General features: G+C 41.9%; 2 protein-coding genes across 6 annotated transcripts in view; one reads left to right on the plus strand and one right to left on the minus strand.

The window, feature by feature from the left end:
• Window positions 1-1,855, plus strand: part of borcs7 (BLOC-1 related complex subunit 7) — a 1,032,483-nt gene extending 1,030,628 nt beyond the window's left edge. For both annotated transcript variants that reach the window (XM_050070753.1, XM_050070752.1), the window contains exons 3-6: window positions 7-69; window positions 1,178-1,221; window positions 1,326-1,346; window positions 1,464-1,855. In XM_050070753.1, the coding sequence (XP_049926710.1) occupies window positions 7-69; window positions 1,178-1,221; window positions 1,326-1,346; window positions 1,464-1,515 (180 nt within the window). In that variant the 3' untranslated portion in view covers window positions 1,516-1,855. The remainder of the gene's footprint in view (window positions 1-6; window positions 70-1,177; window positions 1,222-1,325; window positions 1,347-1,463) is intronic.
• An 8,767-nt stretch (window positions 1,856-10,622) lies between these two features.
• The window catches only part of nt5c2a (5'-nucleotidase, cytosolic IIa), a 38,241-nt gene continuing 27,421 nt past the window's right edge, over window positions 10,623-21,442 (minus strand). For 3 of the 4 annotated variants that reach the window (XM_050070694.1, XM_050070695.1, XM_050070697.1), the window contains 7 exons: window positions 20,854-20,961; window positions 20,616-20,682; window positions 18,189-18,359; window positions 17,275-17,326; window positions 16,015-16,075; window positions 14,768-14,944; window positions 10,623-14,685 (listed from right to left, as the gene is read on the minus strand). In XM_050070694.1, the coding sequence (XP_049926651.1) occupies window positions 14,458-14,685; window positions 14,768-14,944; window positions 16,015-16,075; window positions 17,275-17,326; window positions 18,189-18,359; window positions 20,616-20,682; window positions 20,854-20,961 (864 nt within the window). In that variant the 3' untranslated portion in view covers window positions 10,623-14,457. Of the gene's footprint in view, window positions 14,730-14,767; window positions 14,945-16,014; window positions 16,076-17,274; window positions 17,327-18,188; window positions 18,360-20,615; window positions 20,683-20,853; window positions 20,962-21,442 lie in introns of all 4 variants that reach the window. The other variant, XM_050070696.1, reaches the window with a different exon arrangement.

Genomic DNA, 21,442 nt, shown 5'->3' on the forward strand with positions numbered 1-21,442 from the left:
TGCCAGCTTCTTGGTCAAGCAGCAAGAAATATGGTCATTCAGGAGGACGCCATCCTGCACTCTGAGGATGTAAGTATCACAGTATACACTGATCAGCCAGAACAATAAACCACTGACAGCTGAAGTGAATAACTTTGATTATTTTGTTCCAATGAATTGTTCTGCTGGGAAACTTTTGGTTCTGGCATTCATGTGGATACCACCTGACATGTTCCACCCACTAATATACCATTGAAGACCAAGTACCCCCCCTCATGGCAACAGTACTCCCCAGTGGCAGTGCCCCCCCCAGCAAAAAATAGCAGCATGCCGCACTACAAAAACTGTTTAGAAATGGCCTGTGGAGCTTGACAAAAAGCTCAAGGTGTCGACCTGGCTTCTAAATTTCCCAGGTCCCAATCTGCTAAAGGATTCATGTGATGTGCTGGTACCCCGGATGTACCCCTAATCCAAGGTGGGGCCTCCTTGGATCGGACTTGGCTCTGACCTGTCAAGGCGTGGACACAGGACCTCTGGGAGTGTCCTGCGGTGTCTGGCACCAGTGCGTTAGCGGCAGATCCATTTAGTCCAGTGGGTTGTGAGATGGGTTAATGGCACGTGTCACAGATGCTCATTCAGATTGGGATCTGGGGAATTTGGAGGCCAGATTGACACTTTGAGGTCTTTGTCACATTCTTTGGGCCATTCCTGAACGATGTTTGCAGTGTGGCATGGTGCATTATCCTGCTGGGGGGCCACTGCCATTGGGGAGTACTGTTGCCGTGAGGGGGTCAGCAACGGTGTTTGAGTTGGTGGAACATGTCAGGTGGTATCCACATGAATGCCAGAACCAAAGGTTTCCCAGCAGAACAATGCATTGGAATGAAAATAATCAAAGTTTTTCACTTCACCTGTCAGTGGTTTAATATTTTGGCTGACCGGTGTACCTCTAATCGTATAATATGCCACAGGAGGACAAAATATTGAATATACTATTCAGTGTTGAGGAGGACAACAGTACCAAAAACAAGTTAAATGAACATCTCTCAAACAGCATCACAACAAAGAAATTAAATTTTGTCATATAGGCCTCCTAATTCATGCTTGAGACAACCAAATGGAGTGGTAACTTTATCTGCTCTTGTTTGTATGATCTACAATGTGGCACAATACAACATCATTATCATCTGTTTCCCAGAGTCTGAGAAAAATGTCCATTATCACCACACATCTACAATACCAGTGAGTATCAACCTGCTGTCTTGGAGAACAAACATGTAAAACTCAGAGTGTCACTTTTGCTCAAATTGGAAGTTAATATTAAAGAGTGTCTGTCTGTCCCTTAGGCAGGAGGCCATCCAGAAGAAGTAAGTCTAAATACTACTCTGTGTTTATGCTTCAGTAGAAACAGCTGACATCACTGTCTCAACAGTCAGTCATAACACAAACCGATAACATGCACTGACTCCTTTTCCTTCTTCCAGTGTGGAGCACTCTAAAAACCTGCAGGACCAGCTGAGACACCTGTTGAAGTGACGGAGCTGCAGAGGATGCCCCCTCAGGAGGATGCCCCCTTAGGAGGATGCCCCCTAGGAGGATGCCCCCCCAGGAGGATGCCCCCTCAGGAGGATGCCCCCTCAGGAGGATCCCTTGTTAACAATCACTGTCTCAGCAGAAGGGTTTCACGTCAATAATCTGCCACACTTTGTAACACACTGCTGGCTGGTGCAGCTGAGACTGGATGTGATGGTCTTCTCTGTATCACACACAGGCAGTGCCTGCAATGAAAGGACCTTGGCGTTGTTTTTTTTTTAGTTATGTAAAAAGTTTTGATCACTTGTATTATGTTAATTTATTAAATACCTTGTCTGTGTCATCTTGGCTCCTCATAATGTCACCCTGTGATTCAAGTCAAATAGCACCTGACTACACCAGTGGTAAAACAGTAAAGGATCAAATGCACTCTTGGAGATCAGGTGAAATTTAAGTCAAATGTTAGAGACCTTATAAAGCCTGACTTCTTTAATACATTTGTACAGGAGTCTAGCACTTTGAGTGAAGAATTTAGCTCATGGCTATAGCAAAAGCCTTGATGGTACAGGTAGTTGAAATGATGACGTACTAGTGACCCTTCACATCAAAAATACACAATATTTACTAATTTTGCAGTCCTGAAGTAATATGAGTGTTCTGACTTATTACTATGCCAAAATAGAATCTACAGATTTTTTCATTGTTTTCAATGGTGATCCAAAATGTAAATCTGAAGAATTCTGCAGAATGGTTTTTTTTTGCTCATAATGTGATAGACATTTATTATAACAATTGTTTTTGAACAAAAATAAACTCACACAATACATTAAAACCAAAAATTACCTCGAGCAGGCTAAAAGAACTACTTACTAGATTTAGTAGAAACTTTGAATTATAAATTTAATTTAATCTTAAACACTTAAAATATAAAACACATGGCCATTAAAATGGAAGGCTCAATATGGAGCAAAGAGAACAAAAATCAATTTGCCAATCTATTAACAGTCTATTAACTAATTTTATTTTTTACATTTCTGATTTTAATGCTAACTGAATACAACACATTATTGTTACACACATGCACAAGGTGTAGGAGACTGACAACATGCATTTTACAAGCTGCATCTATATTTCTGAAATCTGTGTTCTGCAGGCGCAGATTCAGTATGGGCCTTTGTTAAGTGACCATGCCACAAATCTTGGCGCCCTGCAGCAGTTACCTGTTAGTTTTCAAAGGCTTTAAGGGTGCCAGGGTCCTCAGCTGTGGAATACCTTTCTCTCTATAAATATGTATATAATATATATAATAATATATACACACTTAAGGTGGATCAAAGTACTGAGCCTTTCCAAGGCATTTCAAGTTTATCTATATATTACATTTCTCCAACAAGGCAATTCAGAGTGCTTTACATTAAACATCAAAAGCATCGAGACAAAGTGCAAAGGACGTACAATTAAATACACCAGTAAATAATAGAGAATAGAAGATAAAAACAAGACTAAGACAGGTTTAAAATACAGGAATAAAAGTTACAGCGCAGTGTAAGAAATTGATAAATATTTGATTTATTTAAAGGCAGCAGCAAACTGAAAAGTCATCGGCCTCGATTTAAACGAACTGAGAGTTGCAGCAGACCTGCAGTTTTCTGGGAGTTTGTTCCTCATGTGGTGCATCAAAACTAAACTCTACTTCTCCATGTTTATTCTTGACTCTAGGGACACAAAACAGACCTGTCCCAGAAGACGTGAGAGGTCTGGATGGTTCATACTGTAGGAGAAGGTCAGAAACATATATGGTCCATAAACCATTCAGTGTATATTTACCAGCAGTGGTATTTTGAAATCGATTCTCTGACAGAGAGTAAGCCAGTGTAAGGACCTTAGAACTGGAGTGGTGTGATCCACTTTCTTGATCTAAGTGAGGACTCAAGTAGCAGTGTTCTGAATCAGCTGCAACTGTCTGATGAATTGTTTAGTGAGGCCTGTAAAGACACTGTAACAGTTGTCAAGTCTATTGAAAATGGCGTTTTTTTCCAGATCCTGCTGGGACAAAAGTCCTCTGAAGGAAATATTGTTGGCACAGCCATCACAAAGACCCCCGCCTTGCCGTCCATTTTCCTCAGACCCTGCAGCTAACAACACAGGACTCACTAGATTTTGTTCTCCACAGCTGCTTGGGTTGTTCCACCATCCACCATTTCCTTAACACGAGAAGAAAATATGTAAATCATTAACATGATCTTCTTTACAGTTCCTCCAGCACCAAGAGCTTGATCTATTTTCAAAAAATCTCTGGGGTCAAGAAGTATCTCATGTTTATTTTCAAAGTGAAAATATAAGGAATTGGTAGTTTTGTTATTTTCTGTGAATATCTGTTCCCATTCTTTATCCATTTTTTAAAGAGATAAAAGGATACTGGGAACTGGAGACAGTTTTGGCAGAGACACATTCTTTGTGTTCATGGATGGAGCACATCATAGCGCTGCAGGAGTGCCCTCCAGACAAGTAAGTTCAGAGTTGTGGCAGGTGCTGTGACCCATATGCACCTACTTGCAAGTCTAGTTTTATTTGCATTTATGAGATGCATTTGAAAAGATTGATTGCTGATTTAATATTTATAATTTCCATTTTTAATTTTAGACAACTCTCATGACATGAGACAAAGACTTGTAAGCTGAGTGTCAAATACCCATTTATTAACTAATTATGATTAAAGATAAAGACTATATCATTTTGGTGGCGTTTACAGCAGCCAGTGAACAGAAAATGAAAAGTTATAAAAGGTTAATTAAAAGAAAATTTCTTGGGGCGTCGGTGGCTTAGTGGATATAGTAGGCGCCACATGTACAAGGCTGTTTCTGCAGCGGCCCAGGTTCGATTCCAACCCACGTCCCTTTGCTCCATGTCATTCCCCTTCTCTCTCCCCACTTCATGCCCAGCTTTCCTATCGATTAAAGGCAAAAATGCCCATAAAAATATCTTTAACAAAAAAAAAGAAAGAAAGAAAAAAAGAACATTTCTTGACAAAGCTGAACCTTTCACTGGCTGTATCATCAGCTCAGACCCTTGATAAGCAGCAAAGGGACAAACTTATCAGCAGCCTGACGGCCAAACAGCTGCTTGACCGTGACAGCGTCCCTGAGGTCATGCTGCTGACTCTTGTTACCTCATGCTGCTCGTGTTCCATACCAGTATGATGAGCATTTGTTGCTGATGAACTAGCTGAAGGCATGTGCCAGGGCTGGATACATACTGGCCTTTAATGACATCCCAGTAAGTCAGCAGAATACAGGTTCATATTAAACTGCTGTATTTTGAAGGATGGATGCAGAACAGAGATTTGAGATAGTTCAGCAATAAAGCAAAGTTATTTGAAACAGCTACATAAAGGATCAATTCTTCTAATAACCCTAACAGGCAGCATATTGTATACCTAATAATTTTTACTGAGATTGCTGAGTTAAACCAAGCCTCAGTAACCGGTACAGAACACACGAAACAAGATGGGGTTCTTATATGATTTGGTCAATGTCTTTGAAGACCATCTGGCCTACTGTCCATACACAGGTGATAAACTACCTCACCTTGCCAGCGAGCGTCTGGTGGCCGGGCCTTAGGCCATGGGGCCCAGTTGGGCTCAGCCTGAAGAGGTAACATGGAGCTGTCGCCCTGTGGGCCCACCAGCCACAGGGATAGACCTCAGGGTCAGGTGCATTGTGTGTCGGGGGCAGGCAGGGGCGGGGCCTTGCTGATTCCTGGCTTCGCGGACTCTTGGGAATGTGGAATGTCACCTCTCTGGTGGGGAAGGAGCCGGAGCCGGTGCAGGAGGAGGAGCAGTACCGACTAGATATAGTTGGGCTCACCTCCATGCACAGCACTGGTTCTGGAACCAAACTCCTGGAGAGGGGCTGGACTCTCGCTTTTTCCAGAGTTGCTCAGGGTGCGAGGCAACGGGTGGGTGTGGGGATACTAACAAACCCCCAGCTGAGCGCCGCTGTGTTGGGGTTCTCCCTGGAGAACGAGAGGGTCACCTCGATGTGACTGTGGGTTGCTAAGAAACGGTCTCTGACTGTTGTTTGTGGGTACACACCGAACGGCAGTGTCGAGTACCCGGCCTTCTTGGAGTCTCTTGGCGGTGTCCTGCAAGTGGTGCTGGCTGGGGACTCCATAGTTCTCCTGGGGGACTTCAACGCTCACATGGGCAATGACGGAGAAACCTGGAGGGACGGCCTGCCTGATCTGAACCCGAGTGGTGTTGTGTTATTGGACTTCTATGTCATGTCTGTCATGGACTGGCCATAACGAACACCATGTTCAAGCAAAGGGAGGTTCGTAAGTGTACCTGGTACCAGAACACCCTAGGCCAAAGATCGATGATCAACCTTGTGGTTGTATCATCAGATCTGAGGCCATGTGTCTTGGACACTCAGGTGAAGAGAGGAGCCGAGCTGTCAACTGATCACCACCTGGTGGTGAATTGGATTAGATGGCGGGGGAGGCTGCCGGACAGACCTGGTAAACCCAAACATGCAGTGAAGGTGAACTGGGAACGTCTGGCTGAGGCCCCTGTCTGTGGGGTCTTCAACTCCCACCTCCGAAATATTTTTTCGTGCATCCCGGGGGAGGTTGGGGACATGGAGTCTGAGTGGTTCATGTTTAAAGCCTCCATTGTGGAGGCGGCTGCTAGGAGCTGTGGTCAGAAGGTTGGCGGTGCCTGTCGTGGCGGCAACCGAAGAACCCGCTGAGGGAGGCCGTCACGCTGAGGAAGGAGGCCCACAGCTCTGCCTACTACAAGACACTTCAGTAATCACCATACCAAACAAATACAAGAACAGCTTGCTCATTTCTCTAACTGCTGCCAAGAAAACAATTCTCTTAAACTGGAAATCAAAAAACTCAATAAACATCAACCACTGGACCAATCTTCTCTCAGAATACATCTCTATGGAAAAAAAATCACTGCTCGCAATAACAACAAAATAACAGTTTTCACAGAAAGATGGTCCCCATTCCTGTCCTTGATGGGCCTGGGCTAGTGCCGCACACATTCCTAACATCCCAAAACACATCACAATTTAACACACACACACACACAGACAGAAGATGCTGGTGCGCTTGTGGGAATTTCCAGTTACATATAGGACTTATTAGTTTTAATATGTAGGAAACAGGGATCTCCGTCCCAGTATGGGGCTGTGCATAGCTGCTGTATGTACAAGATAAATTTGATTCATCCATTTATTGAGAGAGAGACTGTGAGAAACTGGTCTTATTCCAAATACACGCAGTCATGACAGAAATTAAAGATGCGGTAGGCAGTTTCGTCATTGGGCAAAAAAACAATAATAACCCTTGAGTATATTGTTATAAAGTTGCCCAAGAACACACACACACACACACACACACACACACACACACACCTCTATTTATTTTTCGCTTACTTATTCCCTTAAATGAAGATATTATTGTTGTTCTTTCCTGTTTTTCTTTTCTTGATCTCACACATTATTATTAGTACTATTATTATTACTGTTATTATTATTATTATTATTGTTGTTATTATTATTATTATTGTTGTTATTATTGTTATTATTATTATCATATCATCATCACAACTATTGCTACTTATTTTATTTCAAATATTTATATTTATTTGAGCAAAGGTCTGATATAATATTTATAATATTTATTTATCTTTCTTAACGGTAATCATGATAATGACACTGTTATATTAAGATAAAGGCGGCCTGTTTCGCCTGTCTCCCGCTGGGGCTCCCGGCCGTGCTGCTTGGGGCCTGGTGTGGGGGCCTCTTGCTCGTCTCCCGATGCCCCGGTCTGGCCTCACCCCTCAATGCAATATATGTTATCAGTTATTATTCTTATGAAGGTCATTATCATGATATATTGGTTTATGTTATGTTATGTTATGTTATATTATGTATTATATCATAGTGTATTATTATATTATGTTATATCATATCATATGATGTTATATTTTATGATACTGTGTTGTATTATATCGTGTTATATTACATCATAATGTGTTATATTAGGTCATATTATATTATTTTAGCTTACATTGTTTTATTTATATATATATATATATATATATATATATATATATACTGCAGGAGTACGGGGTACTGGGCTTGCTGCTACGAGCTATCTGGTCCCTGTATGACCAAAGTGAGAGCTTTGTCTGCATACTTGTCAAGTCAAACACGTTCTTGGTGGGTGTTGGCCTTCATGAAGGTTATCCCTTGTCACTGATCCTGTTTGTGATTTTCATGGACAGGATCTCGAGCCGCAGTCAGAGGGAGGAAGGGGTCCAGTTTGGGGACCTCAGAATTTTATCTCTGCTGGGGCGCTGGTGGCTTAGTGGTAGAGCAGGCGCCCCATGTACAAGGCTATTGCCGCAGTGGCCCGGGTTCGACTCCAGCCTGTGGCCCTTTGCTGCATGTCACTCCCTCTCTCTCTCTCTCTCCCCTTCATGCTTGTCTGTCCTATACATTAAAGGCTAAAAAGCCCTAAAAAATATCTTAAAAAAAAAAAAGAATTGCATCTCTGCTTTTTGCAGATGATGTGGTTCTGTTGGCTTCATCACACTGTGACATCCAGCAAGCTCTGGGGCAGTTTGCAGCCGAGTGTGAAGCGATCAGGATGAGAATCAGCACCTCCAAATCTGAGGCCATGGTGCTCTGCTGGAAAGCAGTGGTTTGCCCTCTCTGGCTTGGGGGAGAGTTACTGCCTCAAGCGAAGGAGTTCAAGAATCTCTGGGTCTTGCTCACGAGATGGATTGGCGGTTTGGTGCGGCTTCTGCAGTGATGCAGCCGCTGCGCGGGTCCGTCATGGTTTCAATTTACTGGTCCATTTGCGTCCCAACCCTCACAACCCTCACATGAGCTCTGGGTAGTGACCGAAAGAATGAGATCGCGGATACAAGCAGCGGAAATGAGTTTCCTCCATGGGGTGGCTGGGCTCAGCCTTAGAGATAGGATGAGGAGCTCAGACATCCGGGGGGAGCTCAGAGTAGAGCCGCTGCTCCTTCGCATCAAAAGGGGTTAGTTGAGGTGGTTTGGGCATCTGATCAGGATGCCTCCTGGGCGCCTCCTGCTGGAGGTGTTCAGGGCACGTCCCACTGGTAAGAGGCCTCGGGGAAGACCCAGAACACGCTGTAGGGATTATATATCTCATCTGGCCTGGGAACGCCTCGGGGTCCCCCAGGGGAAGCTGGAAAGTGTTGCTGAAGAGAGGGATGTCTGGGGTGCTTTGCTTGGCCTGCTGCCCCCATGACCCGGCCCCGGATAAGCGGATGAAAATGGATGGATGGATGGATGGACGGATGGATGGATGGATGGCTTTGCATCTCTTTTTGGTTGTTATTTATCTTTCTGTGTCTCTTTGTGGTTGTTTTACCCATTTTTGTAGTTATTTTATGTCTCTTTGCTGTTCCTTTGCATGTGTTTGTCGTCTTTTTGTGGGCTTTTTTAGGTTGTTTTGTGTCTCTTTTAGTTGTTTTGCCAATTTTTGTCACTATTTTGTGTCTCTGTAGTTCCCACTAGTCTTTGTGGTTGTTTTGTGTCTCTTTGTGGGGTTTTTTGCCCATTTTTGTAGTTATTTTGTGTCTCTTTGCCATTCCTTTGCATGCCTTTGTAGTCTTTTTGTATCTATTTTGGTTGTTTTGTGCCTCCTTATGTTTGTTTTGTCAGGTTTTTTAAATTTTGTGTCTCTTTGCAGTTCCTTTGCAACTCTTTGTGGTCATTTTGAGTCTCTTCCTGGTCGATACGTGTTAATATTAGTGACATTTAGTAAGTGAAGGCCAGGGGGCCCACAACACTTGGGCCCCTGAGTCTGTGCCCAGTTGGTGTGTTCAGTAATCCATATCAAATTGTTCTGAGCTTTTTAAATATTACAGACATTTGGAAGCATGAGGGTCAAAACTCTTCTTGAGTTTGGGAACAGCAGTTGAGAAAAATCAGCATAACTGGACTTCACATCCAGGTTGACTTCAGCTGGGAATCTGTTGGATGACACACTCTCTCCTTTGGAATGTGTGCGTTTATCTGTGGTTATACTGTATCTGTGGATCCTTGTGCCTGGGTCTCTCTTGATATCTAAATGAAGGATTAGCTGTCTAACCACTCCAAAAACACTTTAAATCTTCTCTCCAGATTTAAACTTAAGTTAACCTCGGACCTGTATCACTGATGTCTCTTTGCCTTAACCCCCCCCACCCTATGTCTCAGACACAGAGCCAACCCCGTCAGGAGGGGGTAAACTCCTGCACGCTTCCCAGCCATTTTCAGCTCCATTCATAAACCTTGAGTCTAAACTACTGTATGTTCTTTCCCCACAACAGCACATTGTCTTATCAGAGCTGCGAGGTCTGCCAAGATACAAGTCCAGGGACAGTGGCTCACCTCATATCTCTGCCTCTCACAAATCTTTTCACCTCAGGACTTTTGGACTGAACATTTTGTTTTGTGCTGACGGGTCAGGCTCATGGTTATTTCCCACACAGATAGCTCAAGGATTTTCATCAGAGCAAACTGTGAAGCAGCTTTTTGCTGTTTTGATGATGATAGTGGAAAGAGAGCCAGAATCCCCCATAGTTCAGTTGGGTTGAGATTGGTGACCTTGAAGAACATAGCATACGATTCACATCATTTTCAAACTCATCAAACGTGCTCCTTCTTTGTATTAAAGCATCTGCATTACACTCATTCAGGTTTTACACTCATTTTACACTCATTCAGGTTTTGCCTTTGTCACTCAGAGCTGTTTTCCACTGAGGAAACAGTCCCACAGTGACCCTCTGTGGATGACCCAGAGACTTCAGTCCAAAGCGCTCAACACTAAATGATCAGAAACACAACAGTGTTACACAGTGGCATGCAAAAGTTTTGGCACCCCCAGTTAAAATTTCATTTACAGTGAAGGTGCAAATTTCAAAGCTTTATAAAAACTCTGACTCTTAAACTTTGTTCCAACAATCAGCAGCCATGTTAGTCAGTGGCAGCTTTGGGCCGCAGAAATCATGTCAGGAGAATTTCATTCCTCACAGATGTAAATGGTAGACAATAACAGCAAAATAAAGACAAACAACATCAGATCAGAAAATTTATTACAAACATCAGTCTGTAATCAAACCATCTCAGCTGCAGCATCACTGCTTCAAACATTCTTCAAAGGCAATATTTCAAAATTTAACTAAAGAAAAATGCAACTTCAATGCATGCATTAACCATTGCTGGTAAAAAACAAACAAAAACATTCATTTGGTTCACTTTACACTTGAGTGTGTGCAATTATCAAAGTCCACGTTAGCCTTCAAAGCTGACAGCAAATGGACATGCTCAACTCTTCTGAAATGACTTGAATATGACAGAGTGAAAAACTTAAATCAGTGGTGCTGTTTCCACTCTGAAACCTTTGTGTTTCAATATTGCTCCCACACTCAAATAACAAGAGAAATATCCGAAGGTGCAACAGGCCTGAATAAGGTAAAACAATCAGCCGTCTTCAGGTATTTAAACAAGTCAAAAATCTGACTCTTCAATCCAAGTGAGATGAGGCAACTTAAAGAAATGTAACAACACACAAACAGCAGAATCACACATTCAGTGAAAAAAGGCTGGATTAGCCCACTGTGAGTCAGAGAGCTCACCTCAGCATCAATACTGCATGCTCACTCCAGCAGATCAGAAAACAGGTCCTCCTGTTAAATCACAGGTCCTTTTGAAATCGAGGCAGTAACATAAAAACATAATAATACTCAAAGAAAAACAACCTTATCAGCACTTCAACACACTAAAATTAACTATTGCACCCTGATCATGTTGACAGTATGTGTGATGCATATGGAGACAGGCCCACTTTGGCACTCAGTGACAGCACAGTAACAGCATGTTCCCCTCTCTGTGGAAGACCATCACTGCCAGGACAGATACATACACCAAGCTTTCCAAATAACAAAAATAAAATCAAATTATGGTATATGGGATGATAAGATTATGTCAGTGCGATTCAATTTCTGAATTGTACAGTACTATGTCAGATTTTTTATTTGAATTTTCTCATTATTACAATTGACTATTACCCTGGAAATCCAAATGCCCCGTCCCTTGCAAATTCGAATTTGCACTGCACGGGAATCTGGCCCCAACGAACAGAGCGCACTGAATCGCAAATTGGACCAATCAGATCAGTCTATCTGATGGAGGCAGGCTCTGGAACAGCACTGCGCCATAGGAGTCGAAAAGTAAACAGCCAAGATGGCAGTTGCCGAAGGACCGCGTCTATTCGATTTAGCTTTGGAAGAAACGCTAACCCAACTACACTGAACAGAACAGAAGACTGCCCTAGAAGCCTTACTTTCCAGGAGGGACGTTATTGCTGTTTTGCTGACAGGATACGGCAAAAGCATAATATATCAGTAAGCCCCACTGGTCGGCAAACAAATAGGGCTTAGTGCAATGAATATGTCACCTTGTATTTTGCTCTGATTGGCCATCATGCTATCCAATTGCGTGTGGCGGCATTTGTATTGCCTCAGTTAGTGCCGCCCCTTGGGTAGGAAGGGTGTATCGGTGAGGGCCAGACTCAAAATCTTTCTAGGTTTGAGTCTGGATTTCCAGGCTAATTGACTATCTCATAAGTTTGGACTTAAAAATGTAACTGTTCATTAAAAATTCAAATTACCGCTTCGCTTGTATGCCTTCGCAAACCAGTCCAGTTGCACTCAAAGTTAACATCCACGTCTGTTAAAACACTGATGCTTCACCCCCCCCCAACAGCACAGAAGATCTATACAATCAGCACAGTTTCATTATGGTGTTTAGTAATGCCCAGAAAAGTGTTCTTGTATTATGATGACACAGTGAAGCTGACATTTGAGCTTTTGATATAAAATGTCAACACTTCATTTTATCCTCTGAGATATTTGTGTGAATACTGCTAAAATTAGTGTATGAACTGAGTTATAGCCAAAAACCTGATGACTCCAAATTGTGACGTGCTTATTATCACATAATTCTAAATTTTGTCAAGTCAATCTGATTGGGTTAAAATATTGACTTCTCGTATACTTCAGGGTCTCATAATGTTGACTTTGAGTTTGAAATTGTTTGAATTTTAACCTAAATATGTTCATGTCATCTGGAAGAAATGGGCTTCCATAGCTTTCACCTGTCATAACTTTTACCTGTGTTCAGATTAAAACAATCCAGCATTCACATTCAAAATATACTTTAACCATTTCTCTCATTCACACTCATTGTATCAACTCAATGCAGGATGAATAAGGCCGTAACCGTGTAGGTGCAGAGTGTATTATCTACATTACACATAATAAACACAGACTATAGAACAGTAAGGATTTAAAGGTGAGAGGTCATTTACATTCTGTGGAATTCCTATCGTACAACACAGTGAGGGGAATAACAGGGAAAATAAGAAGGTGAGGTTTCTCTGATCCAGTGTCAATAGCTGTGACGTACAATTTCTTTTTGACTTCACCTCACCATAGCAGGCATTGCAAACTCTGCTTGACAGAAAACACTCTAATGGTGTAGAACAGTTAGATACTTTTAGCAGCTGTGTTTAAAACACAAACTACAGTTTAATTTTCTTCAAGTAAAAATCCTCCCCCAGGTGTGCTTTTAATCCCTTCATTTCCTATAATTTCTTAAAAAAAAAAAAAAAAAAAAACCTAAACAAATTAAAAACAAAACAAGGGGATGAAAGGTTGTTGCTTGTCAACACAGAGGCAAGTCAATAACACAGGATGATCCAAACAGCGGATCTGTTGAGGCTACTGCAGGTGAAAAAACATGTTTTTCACACCAGCTGATATTTATTGTGGATGTTAAAAATATTTATTTCTCCTTCTAGCTGCGCTGAAATACCTCACCATCACATCTCTACATTTGGCCAGTATTCTTTGGAAGTGGAAAAAAAATTACACCTCAAAAACAATATGGTCCCAAATATGCAAAGTCTGTGACTGACATGGCTGTCACAACAGTGTTACTGAGGTTTATGGTGGATAGAAGTCTAGCCAGGATTCATGGCAAAGGGATGACAGCAAAAGCTGATCGCCGCTGAACAGCACAAAGTGATCTGATCTCTACTTGTCATACTTCGCTACTTGGGCCAAAGCCTCACAGCAGCAGTTAATGTCCGACCCAGAGCTGTTAAACACACATCGACAACGAAATGGCTCGACTCTGTTGTTAAACCTGTTAATAACTGTTGGGTAACATTAGCCCTGTCACTGTGTGTGTGACTTCATTCCAGGCACAGAGCTCCAGTCCTGCAGCAGTAGTCTAATCATAAATGCTGAGCAAATCAACACGCTGCACGCAGCTCTATAATATAATAAAATGTTTCCTGTTTTAAATAGTCAAATTTGCAGTTAAGTTACTGTGACTGGACAAAATTGCAAGGTCACACTTGGCTGAATTTGCGTTAATTGTTGCGATTGCAACATTCTAGAGGGATTGGTGGATAGCTCCTTAAAGACAGGTTAAGGTTAACCTCAGTGTTTTGCACGTATTAAAGCGAGAGCTATGATGCAGGAGTAAGCAGCATGGCAGTGAGCTGGATGCATCCTGGACTCCTAATAACCTGGATAAAAGCAGAAAATTCGTCCTTACACAAACCTGGCAGAGCCACGAGGATCTAACAACACACTTCAACTTAACCACCCTACTGCTTTAATCTTATAATAACAGTTACATGAATCTAAACTAACTTTCAGGTGCAGCTACCAGGGAAGTAGCAAGCCCGCTGGAACTTACAGTAGTCCATATCACAAACCGTCAATTCAGTGTACCTGTTCTTCACCAACCAGGCTCAAAGATCAACTTAAACATGAAAACAGGATGTACTAGATGTGACAGCGAGCTTCATCTGCAGACTCCTCTGCTCTTCTCCCTTTGTCTACTCCTCTTCCTCCTCATCATCATCCTCGTCATGGCAGTGGGTGATCTCCTGTGGAGCCTGAGGGAAGAAGTGGGGGGGCTGGATCTCGCTGATGGATCGAGTCAGCTGGTGTCGTTTGCACTCCATCTCCTTGAGGTCAACATCGTGGCGGTTTCGTGTGGCCAGCGGTGACTCTGTGTCGATGATATTAACGTGGGTGTGCTCCACTGTTGACTCATGAGGCATCTGGGAGGGAGAATTTGAAATGTGATGCCACAAATCACAAGTACCTAAAGTACAGGAGACAAGAACCCTGAGTGAACCTCACCAGCACATGAGCAGCTCTGAACAGATAGCTGAAGGGGTAGTAAAGCAGGTTGATGAAGGAGGCGGCGTACAGGTCAGCGTAGCGCATCACTTGAGAGGCAAACAGCGTCTGACGGGATCCACTGCGAAAGAGACTCCCCATCATGCCATAACACATGTCCATGTCATGGGTCACTTTCTGGAGTGGAAACAGAGACATGTCTGATATGTTTCTGCAATCCTGAGGATTTTGCCAGCCATGATTTGTCTTTTTGGCAGCAGACAATATTCCTAAGCAGGAAAAATCTTTTACTGGGAGTGGAACCTCTTAGGTCATATGCTCATACCATAGCCCTTAATGGGGTAAATAATACTGTACTGAATTTTATTGTGGCAACTCAATTCAAGACTGCTGGAATTAGGCTGAGTATATTTACTTGTCTCTGCTTGACTGTGCTGTCTGCTGTGGTTGGTTAACTATGTGCTCTTCTTATGCTGTCAATTGACTATCATCTAGCTTAGTCCCCTGCTCAAGCTTTCTCTGGTTTATTGAATTTAACTTTAATCTTTGATTTGACCGCAGCATTACCCTAATAACCCGCTAATCTTATTTGGTGGTACAGCCCTCTGGAACACTTGGAGGTTGAAAAATAGAAATTTCAGCTGGGAGATTCAACTTTGACTGAAACCAGGAAACATAAATAAAAACAGTGCAGGCAGTGCGGTTGACCTGGGGCCCATGAGGTAGGGGGGCCCATAGAGAGAGTGGGCCCTCCAAGAATGTGTGGGGTGGAGAGACCCTTTATGCATGATTGCCACCTTGAAAATATGTCTGTGTTCAAAGAACTGTCATTAATTAAAAACAGTGCCATTTGCTATATATGCCCTCGAAAAAGGCAAATCCATCTCAATCATGTTTATTTCTTCTTTTGTTGTAAAATAATCAGTAGAATCTATAACACATTTATATGTTTATTCTATAACTATATATCAACTATTCTATAATTATAAGTCAACAATTCTTGAATTAATTATTTCTTAATCTCTTTTTTTTTTTGTTACATACAAATATGCAATGATAACTGTGGGGTAATGTATATGGTGATGATGGTCATCCTACAAGATGTCCAAAGTCATAGTGCAAATATTGTCACTATCAGCAACATAAGCTTTTAAATGATTATTTTTCAACATTTCATACTGGTTGACTTCTGGTGGACTCTACTTTAGTGGAGCTCTGTTTAAGTCAAAGACAGGAAGGTGCTGTACCTTAATGCGTCTCTGCAGTGAGCTGATGTCAGGCCTCTCATTGCTGCTGCTGTCCAGATGCCTGAGGACAATACACAAGTGTGAGTGTAAGTAAGTGTAAGGGAAGGTTAAATGACATGCTGCCAATTTTTACCCTTTCCATAAACAGAAATCATACAGCCCAGGTCAGTTTCATACACTGAAGTGAAAACTGACACTCATTTACTTAGTTAGTATGCAACATTCAGAGCATATCTATGATACAGAGTCTGAGTCACTGTGTGCACAGGCAATTCTACCACACCGTTGACTTATTAACTTAAACCTGCAAAGCACAGACTATTTAAACAGAGAGAAATATAATTGTTATGACTTTCATGGTGTGCACCTGAATGAGTGTTCACTTAAACCTTTATGTCAGGTACTAATTTCTGTAATTTCTTCTTTCCCCACCAGAATCTCTAAAATGTGCAGTAAGATTTTTTAAAGAAAACATCTCAAGACACAAAAAAAATTGATTAAGGCTGCGATCACACAGAAAGTGTTTCAGCAGCTGGAGGCAGCTTTTTGTAATGTTTTTCATGGGAATTAAGCTTTTTTTCTCACTATTTGTGTTGCTACGTGCCTCGCATTTCTGCACACTAGGCGCATGGAGTTTTTGCCAGAGCGCTCTGAATTACTTCTGTTGAAAAAACTTAATCTCAGAGCGGAAAAGCATTTCCTTTTTTTCTCATTGTCCCATCAGATGATTTGAGAGGCAGGCCTCCTGTGGTGGTCACGACAGCAAGTTTACGACTTATAAACAATCGAGGAGAAACTGGTGGTGCTCAGTTGCTGAGCAGGACAAATGGACATATGCTGGGCCCGATGATAGACAGCAGGTTGTCAAACTGCCCCTGATTGATCCTGATTCATCCTAACTATGCCTGGAAACGGCCATCATGGAGGAGAAGCTCTTGGACCAGCTGGTGGTACTCCCTGTGATCCACCCTCTTTTTTAGGGTCTCATGTACCCACACAGATCTCTGTTTCCCTGTGCCCAACAAACCCTAAACCAGAGCTAGAGCAAGTACCCTCTGCCTGTCCACTTCAGTAATTCAGTAATTATACTAAACGGTAGATTGATTACACAGGAAGGTTGGGGTAAGGGGGAGATGGGTTGGTTGCCTGGCAGCAGTAAAAAAGCACAGCAAACATTTTTGGTTTTTACTAGTGGCATTCAATTAAGATGAAAAAAAAAAGGCAGTGCGGTTTTGCAGATGATCTGGGCCTTATACTCACTTGTAAAGCTCTGCGAGGAAGCAGTCCAGAGACTGAAGTTCCTCAAATATGGCTGAAAAACAACAACTTACATTAGTGCATTTAGAATGATTTTAATCTTTAATAACCAGACCTTCTCAGAATGAGACAGCATTTTTAACAGACTTGTAACCCTTTGAACTCGCAACAGAAATGGTCTGCCAGTGCCTACATTTGTATTTTTGCTTATTGTGATGTCATTTCTTGGAGTATCTTCAAATGATTCATGTTCCTACAATCTGCACAACCTAAGCTAAAAGGTTATGTAAATCATGTAAACCATAAAAAATGATTAAGTATTAAAATGGTGTCATTTACAAAAAAACCCAAAAACAAAACAAAACACAAAAATCTGACATCTCTTTCATCAGATTATACAAAAATAAAAACTCTGCTCCAAGGTACATGGTAATGTAAGGTCATGACGTAATGACAGAGAGGACAGAAGCCTTAGCTCTCTGCTGCAAAAACAATGAATGCTCTTTCTATTCTGGTTTTTATTTTAGATCAGTTTTAACAGGAGCATGCAAACAATGATCTACTGCAGCTGTCAGAGGAATGTCTGTTTTTAAAGTCTCAACTTTCATTTGTGGGCCTTGCACTGATCTGAGCTTCAGTGAATTATTCATGGTCAGATTGTTCCATTTGGTTATACCTTGCGAAATACAGACCACTGAAAATCAGCAGAAAACAGTTACATTTTCTGCCATGAATGGTAGTGTATTGGAGTGCTGTTAATGTCACTATTAAAAGTTTAATAACTGAATTTCTAATGAAGCCTGATCATAACAGCTCTTTTACATTTTGTTACTGCTAAATAACAGTGTTTAATTTAAAGCAGTAGTTAGAAAGCTATATGTGCATGTGTGCATGGGTGTGTTTGTGTCCAGTCTCACAGCTCTTGTCAGTCCAAACATGCAGCTCCTGGGCCAGCTCAGGTATCACCAGGAAAGTCCTCCAGCCCTGGCGCTTCTTGGATTTGAGGATGTCACCAAAAATGTGGTCTCCAATGTAGATGATGTCCTTTCCTTTAGCGCCCAATAAGTCACACACAATGTCTGAAGAACCTGAAGTACAAATATGGCATTTTTAAGTTTTACCCACACTATAAAAACCCCTTGAAGCAATAACCAATAAAGCTGCAATTATAGCTGAGATTCAAGTGTTACATTACAGGTCTGTGGTACTAATGCTGCCCACACTTCAGTTTAACAACTCATTGTGTGAGTCAGCCCATCAAGGGCTTCATGTACAAAGGGTTCTTTTCCACGGCAAAGTTCAGATGTATCAAGAGTGAAATGGCCGTGGAAATGTGCGGTGCCTCACGCCAACTTCATGGCTGGCGTGCACACATTTCTACCGCTGTTGATCCTTTGGTGACACTTAGATGTGATGCTGGGAAACTGTTATGATAAATAAATGTGAAAACAATTAGTCCTCAGAGTGATGTGCACATCAGAGACACATGAACAATTAACACACCTTTGATATACTGGCATGTTTAAATTCAAATTCAAAAGATTTATTTCAAACCGCCTGTTTTGGCCACATTTTGGCGGTGGGCAGCTGTCCTCCGCTTCATGTCCACCTTAATGTCAGACTTCTTTTTTATTCTGCGTGTGTACGCTTTTCTGCCCCCCAGCATTGACAGCCTCACACACACTCTCCCACTCACTCCTCTTGGGTTTTGTATTGATGCCAGAGGACAGCGTTCCAAAAAGTACATATTTGTGCACCTCCACTTCAGTGAGTAGCGTCTCATTCTTTTGTTTTAGTTTTCTGATTGTGCAGAGAGAGGAATCTCAGGTGCAGGGCCAATTTAAATATGATTTGCATATTTAAATGGGGAGTGGACAGGGAGGGGTCAGGTACTTCAACATGTGTGCTCAATTCCACGTTGATTGGGATGTACAAAGGAAATGTGCTTGGATTCATGCGTACGCACAGATTCATACATGTGGATGTTTTAGTGTGTACAACGTTTTCTGGATTTAAGCGTATGCCATGTTTCAGTAGGAAATCCACGCAAGCCTTTGTACATGAGGCCCCAGGTCTTCTATTCCTGTACTGCACAAGGAAGTGATTCATGGAGTGTTTACTTTTGGTTTCTTTAGGCTCAGTCCCGAATCTATTACTATCATTTTAAGGACCCAAGTCAGCACTCTGGACCATCTAAAATAAACAGATACAACATCTATAAGTGACTACTTTTGTATTTCTTAGCTGATCAAAAGTGCAAAAGTAATATAGGTTAGATGTATACAAACCTTTATCAGCATCAGAAAATTCAGTTAGTTTAATCTGTGTACAACTGTTAGAACTGGGCTTAAAGCCATGTACTGTAATTAATGGGTTAAAGGTATAAATCATAATCTGCTACTTTAAAGTGAGAAATGATCAGATTTACAAGCATTAAGCAAATATCACCTCTAGACAATTTTTGATCGGTGTTTGTGTGAATATATTAATTTCTGAAGCAAATCAATCCAGAAAAAAACTAGAATTACCACCTCACGGTTGTATTCCTCCACGAACCAGTCAAACTGCTGTTATAGTTTACATCCATGTCTATCCAGACTCATATGTAGCCATGACAGCTGAAAATGCTTCAAATATGTATGTTGCATCAAAGAAGCTACAAATTCTAAAACATGGATGCTTCATACGCATGTTCCCCCCGGCAGCACAGAGGATCTATACAATCAGCACAGTTTCAAGGTGGACACCCAAGATTAGAATCACCCATTCAATATCTGACCAAATGTATCCCCTTCTGTTCCTGTGTTCCTGAGATATGATGTTAAGTACTGGCAAGAAAAGAGTTTCACGCAAAACATTAGGATGTCACATTGAAGTTGACCTTTTACCTTTTAATATAAATTGTAATCATTTTATCCGAATAGATATTTGTGTAAAATTTTGTAACCAGCAAATGAATTCTCGAGTTATGGTCAAATATGTGTTATTTGTGGTCACAGTGACCCTTGAACACCAAAGTGGACCAAGTGGACATTTGTGCCAAATTTGAGAAAATTTCTTCAAGGCCTTCTGCAGATATTGCGTTCATGAGAATGAAATGGCCACAAGGTCACAATGAGCCTAACCTTTGACCACAAAAATTTAATCGGTTCATTGTTGAGTCCATTGTTGTCCCAAATCTAAAGAAATTTGGTGTTCATGAGATACTGCGCTCAGGAGAACGGGACAGATGAACAGATGTACAGATGTATGGACAACCCAAAAACATGATGCCTTCAGCCATGACTATTGCTTGCCCAGAGGCATAAAAATGACCAGCTGTTTTAAGAAAGCTCATTATTTACCTCCAGAGTAAACAATACCATGCTGAAGAGGTCCCGTGTATGTGCCAATCTTCAGCCGACCTGTAGTCTGAAAGAAACCAAGCGTGAGTCACACACTCGTATACAGTATGTATTTATCTTCTTCATACAACAAAAATGTGGCCCAACAGCTTGGCCCAATTGTAATTTACAAATGATATTTTAGTAATGGTGTTAGCATGGTGTTTGGTCAGTGGAGGCTTCTATAGTGCACACTCACAGTGTCGACTTGCCGCAGCACTGTTCCTTCTCCAAAGAACACAGGTTTGCGGGCATCCACCAGGATCAGGTCAAAGTAGGACTTCCAAGGCCGGTGGGGTGTACCCGGCTGCAATAAACACAAACACACACACACACACACACACACACACACACACACACACACACACACACCATTTGTAATTTCAAATTTCAATGCTTTTGAAGTAAATCCTGTTAGTACAGTACAGTATCAGGGGGCGGCAAGGTGGTGGTTGTTGTTTTTGGCCTGCCTAACTAAAGGCATAGTGCACCCAAAAATGAAAATTCAGCCATTATCTACTCACCCATATGCTGACGGAGGCCCTGGTGAAGTTTTAGAGTCCTCACATCCCTTGCGGAGATTGACAGGGGGAACGGGCAGCACACCTAATGGCAGACGGCGCCCCAGACTAACGTCCAAGAACACAAAATTGAATCCACAAAGTATCTCCATACTGTTGATCCGTAGTGATCCAAGTGTGCTGCAGCCCCGACATAAAAAGTTGTTTCGAAAAACGTTATATGAACTCTGTTTTTAGCCTCACTGTAGCCTGTAGCTCTGACTGCTT

This window comes from Epinephelus moara, chromosome 19, assembly GCF_006386435.1.
Source record: "Epinephelus moara isolate mb chromosome 19, YSFRI_EMoa_1.0, whole genome shotgun sequence".
In the NCBI taxonomy this organism is placed as follows: Eukaryota; Metazoa; Chordata; class Actinopteri; order Perciformes; family Serranidae; genus Epinephelus; species Epinephelus moara.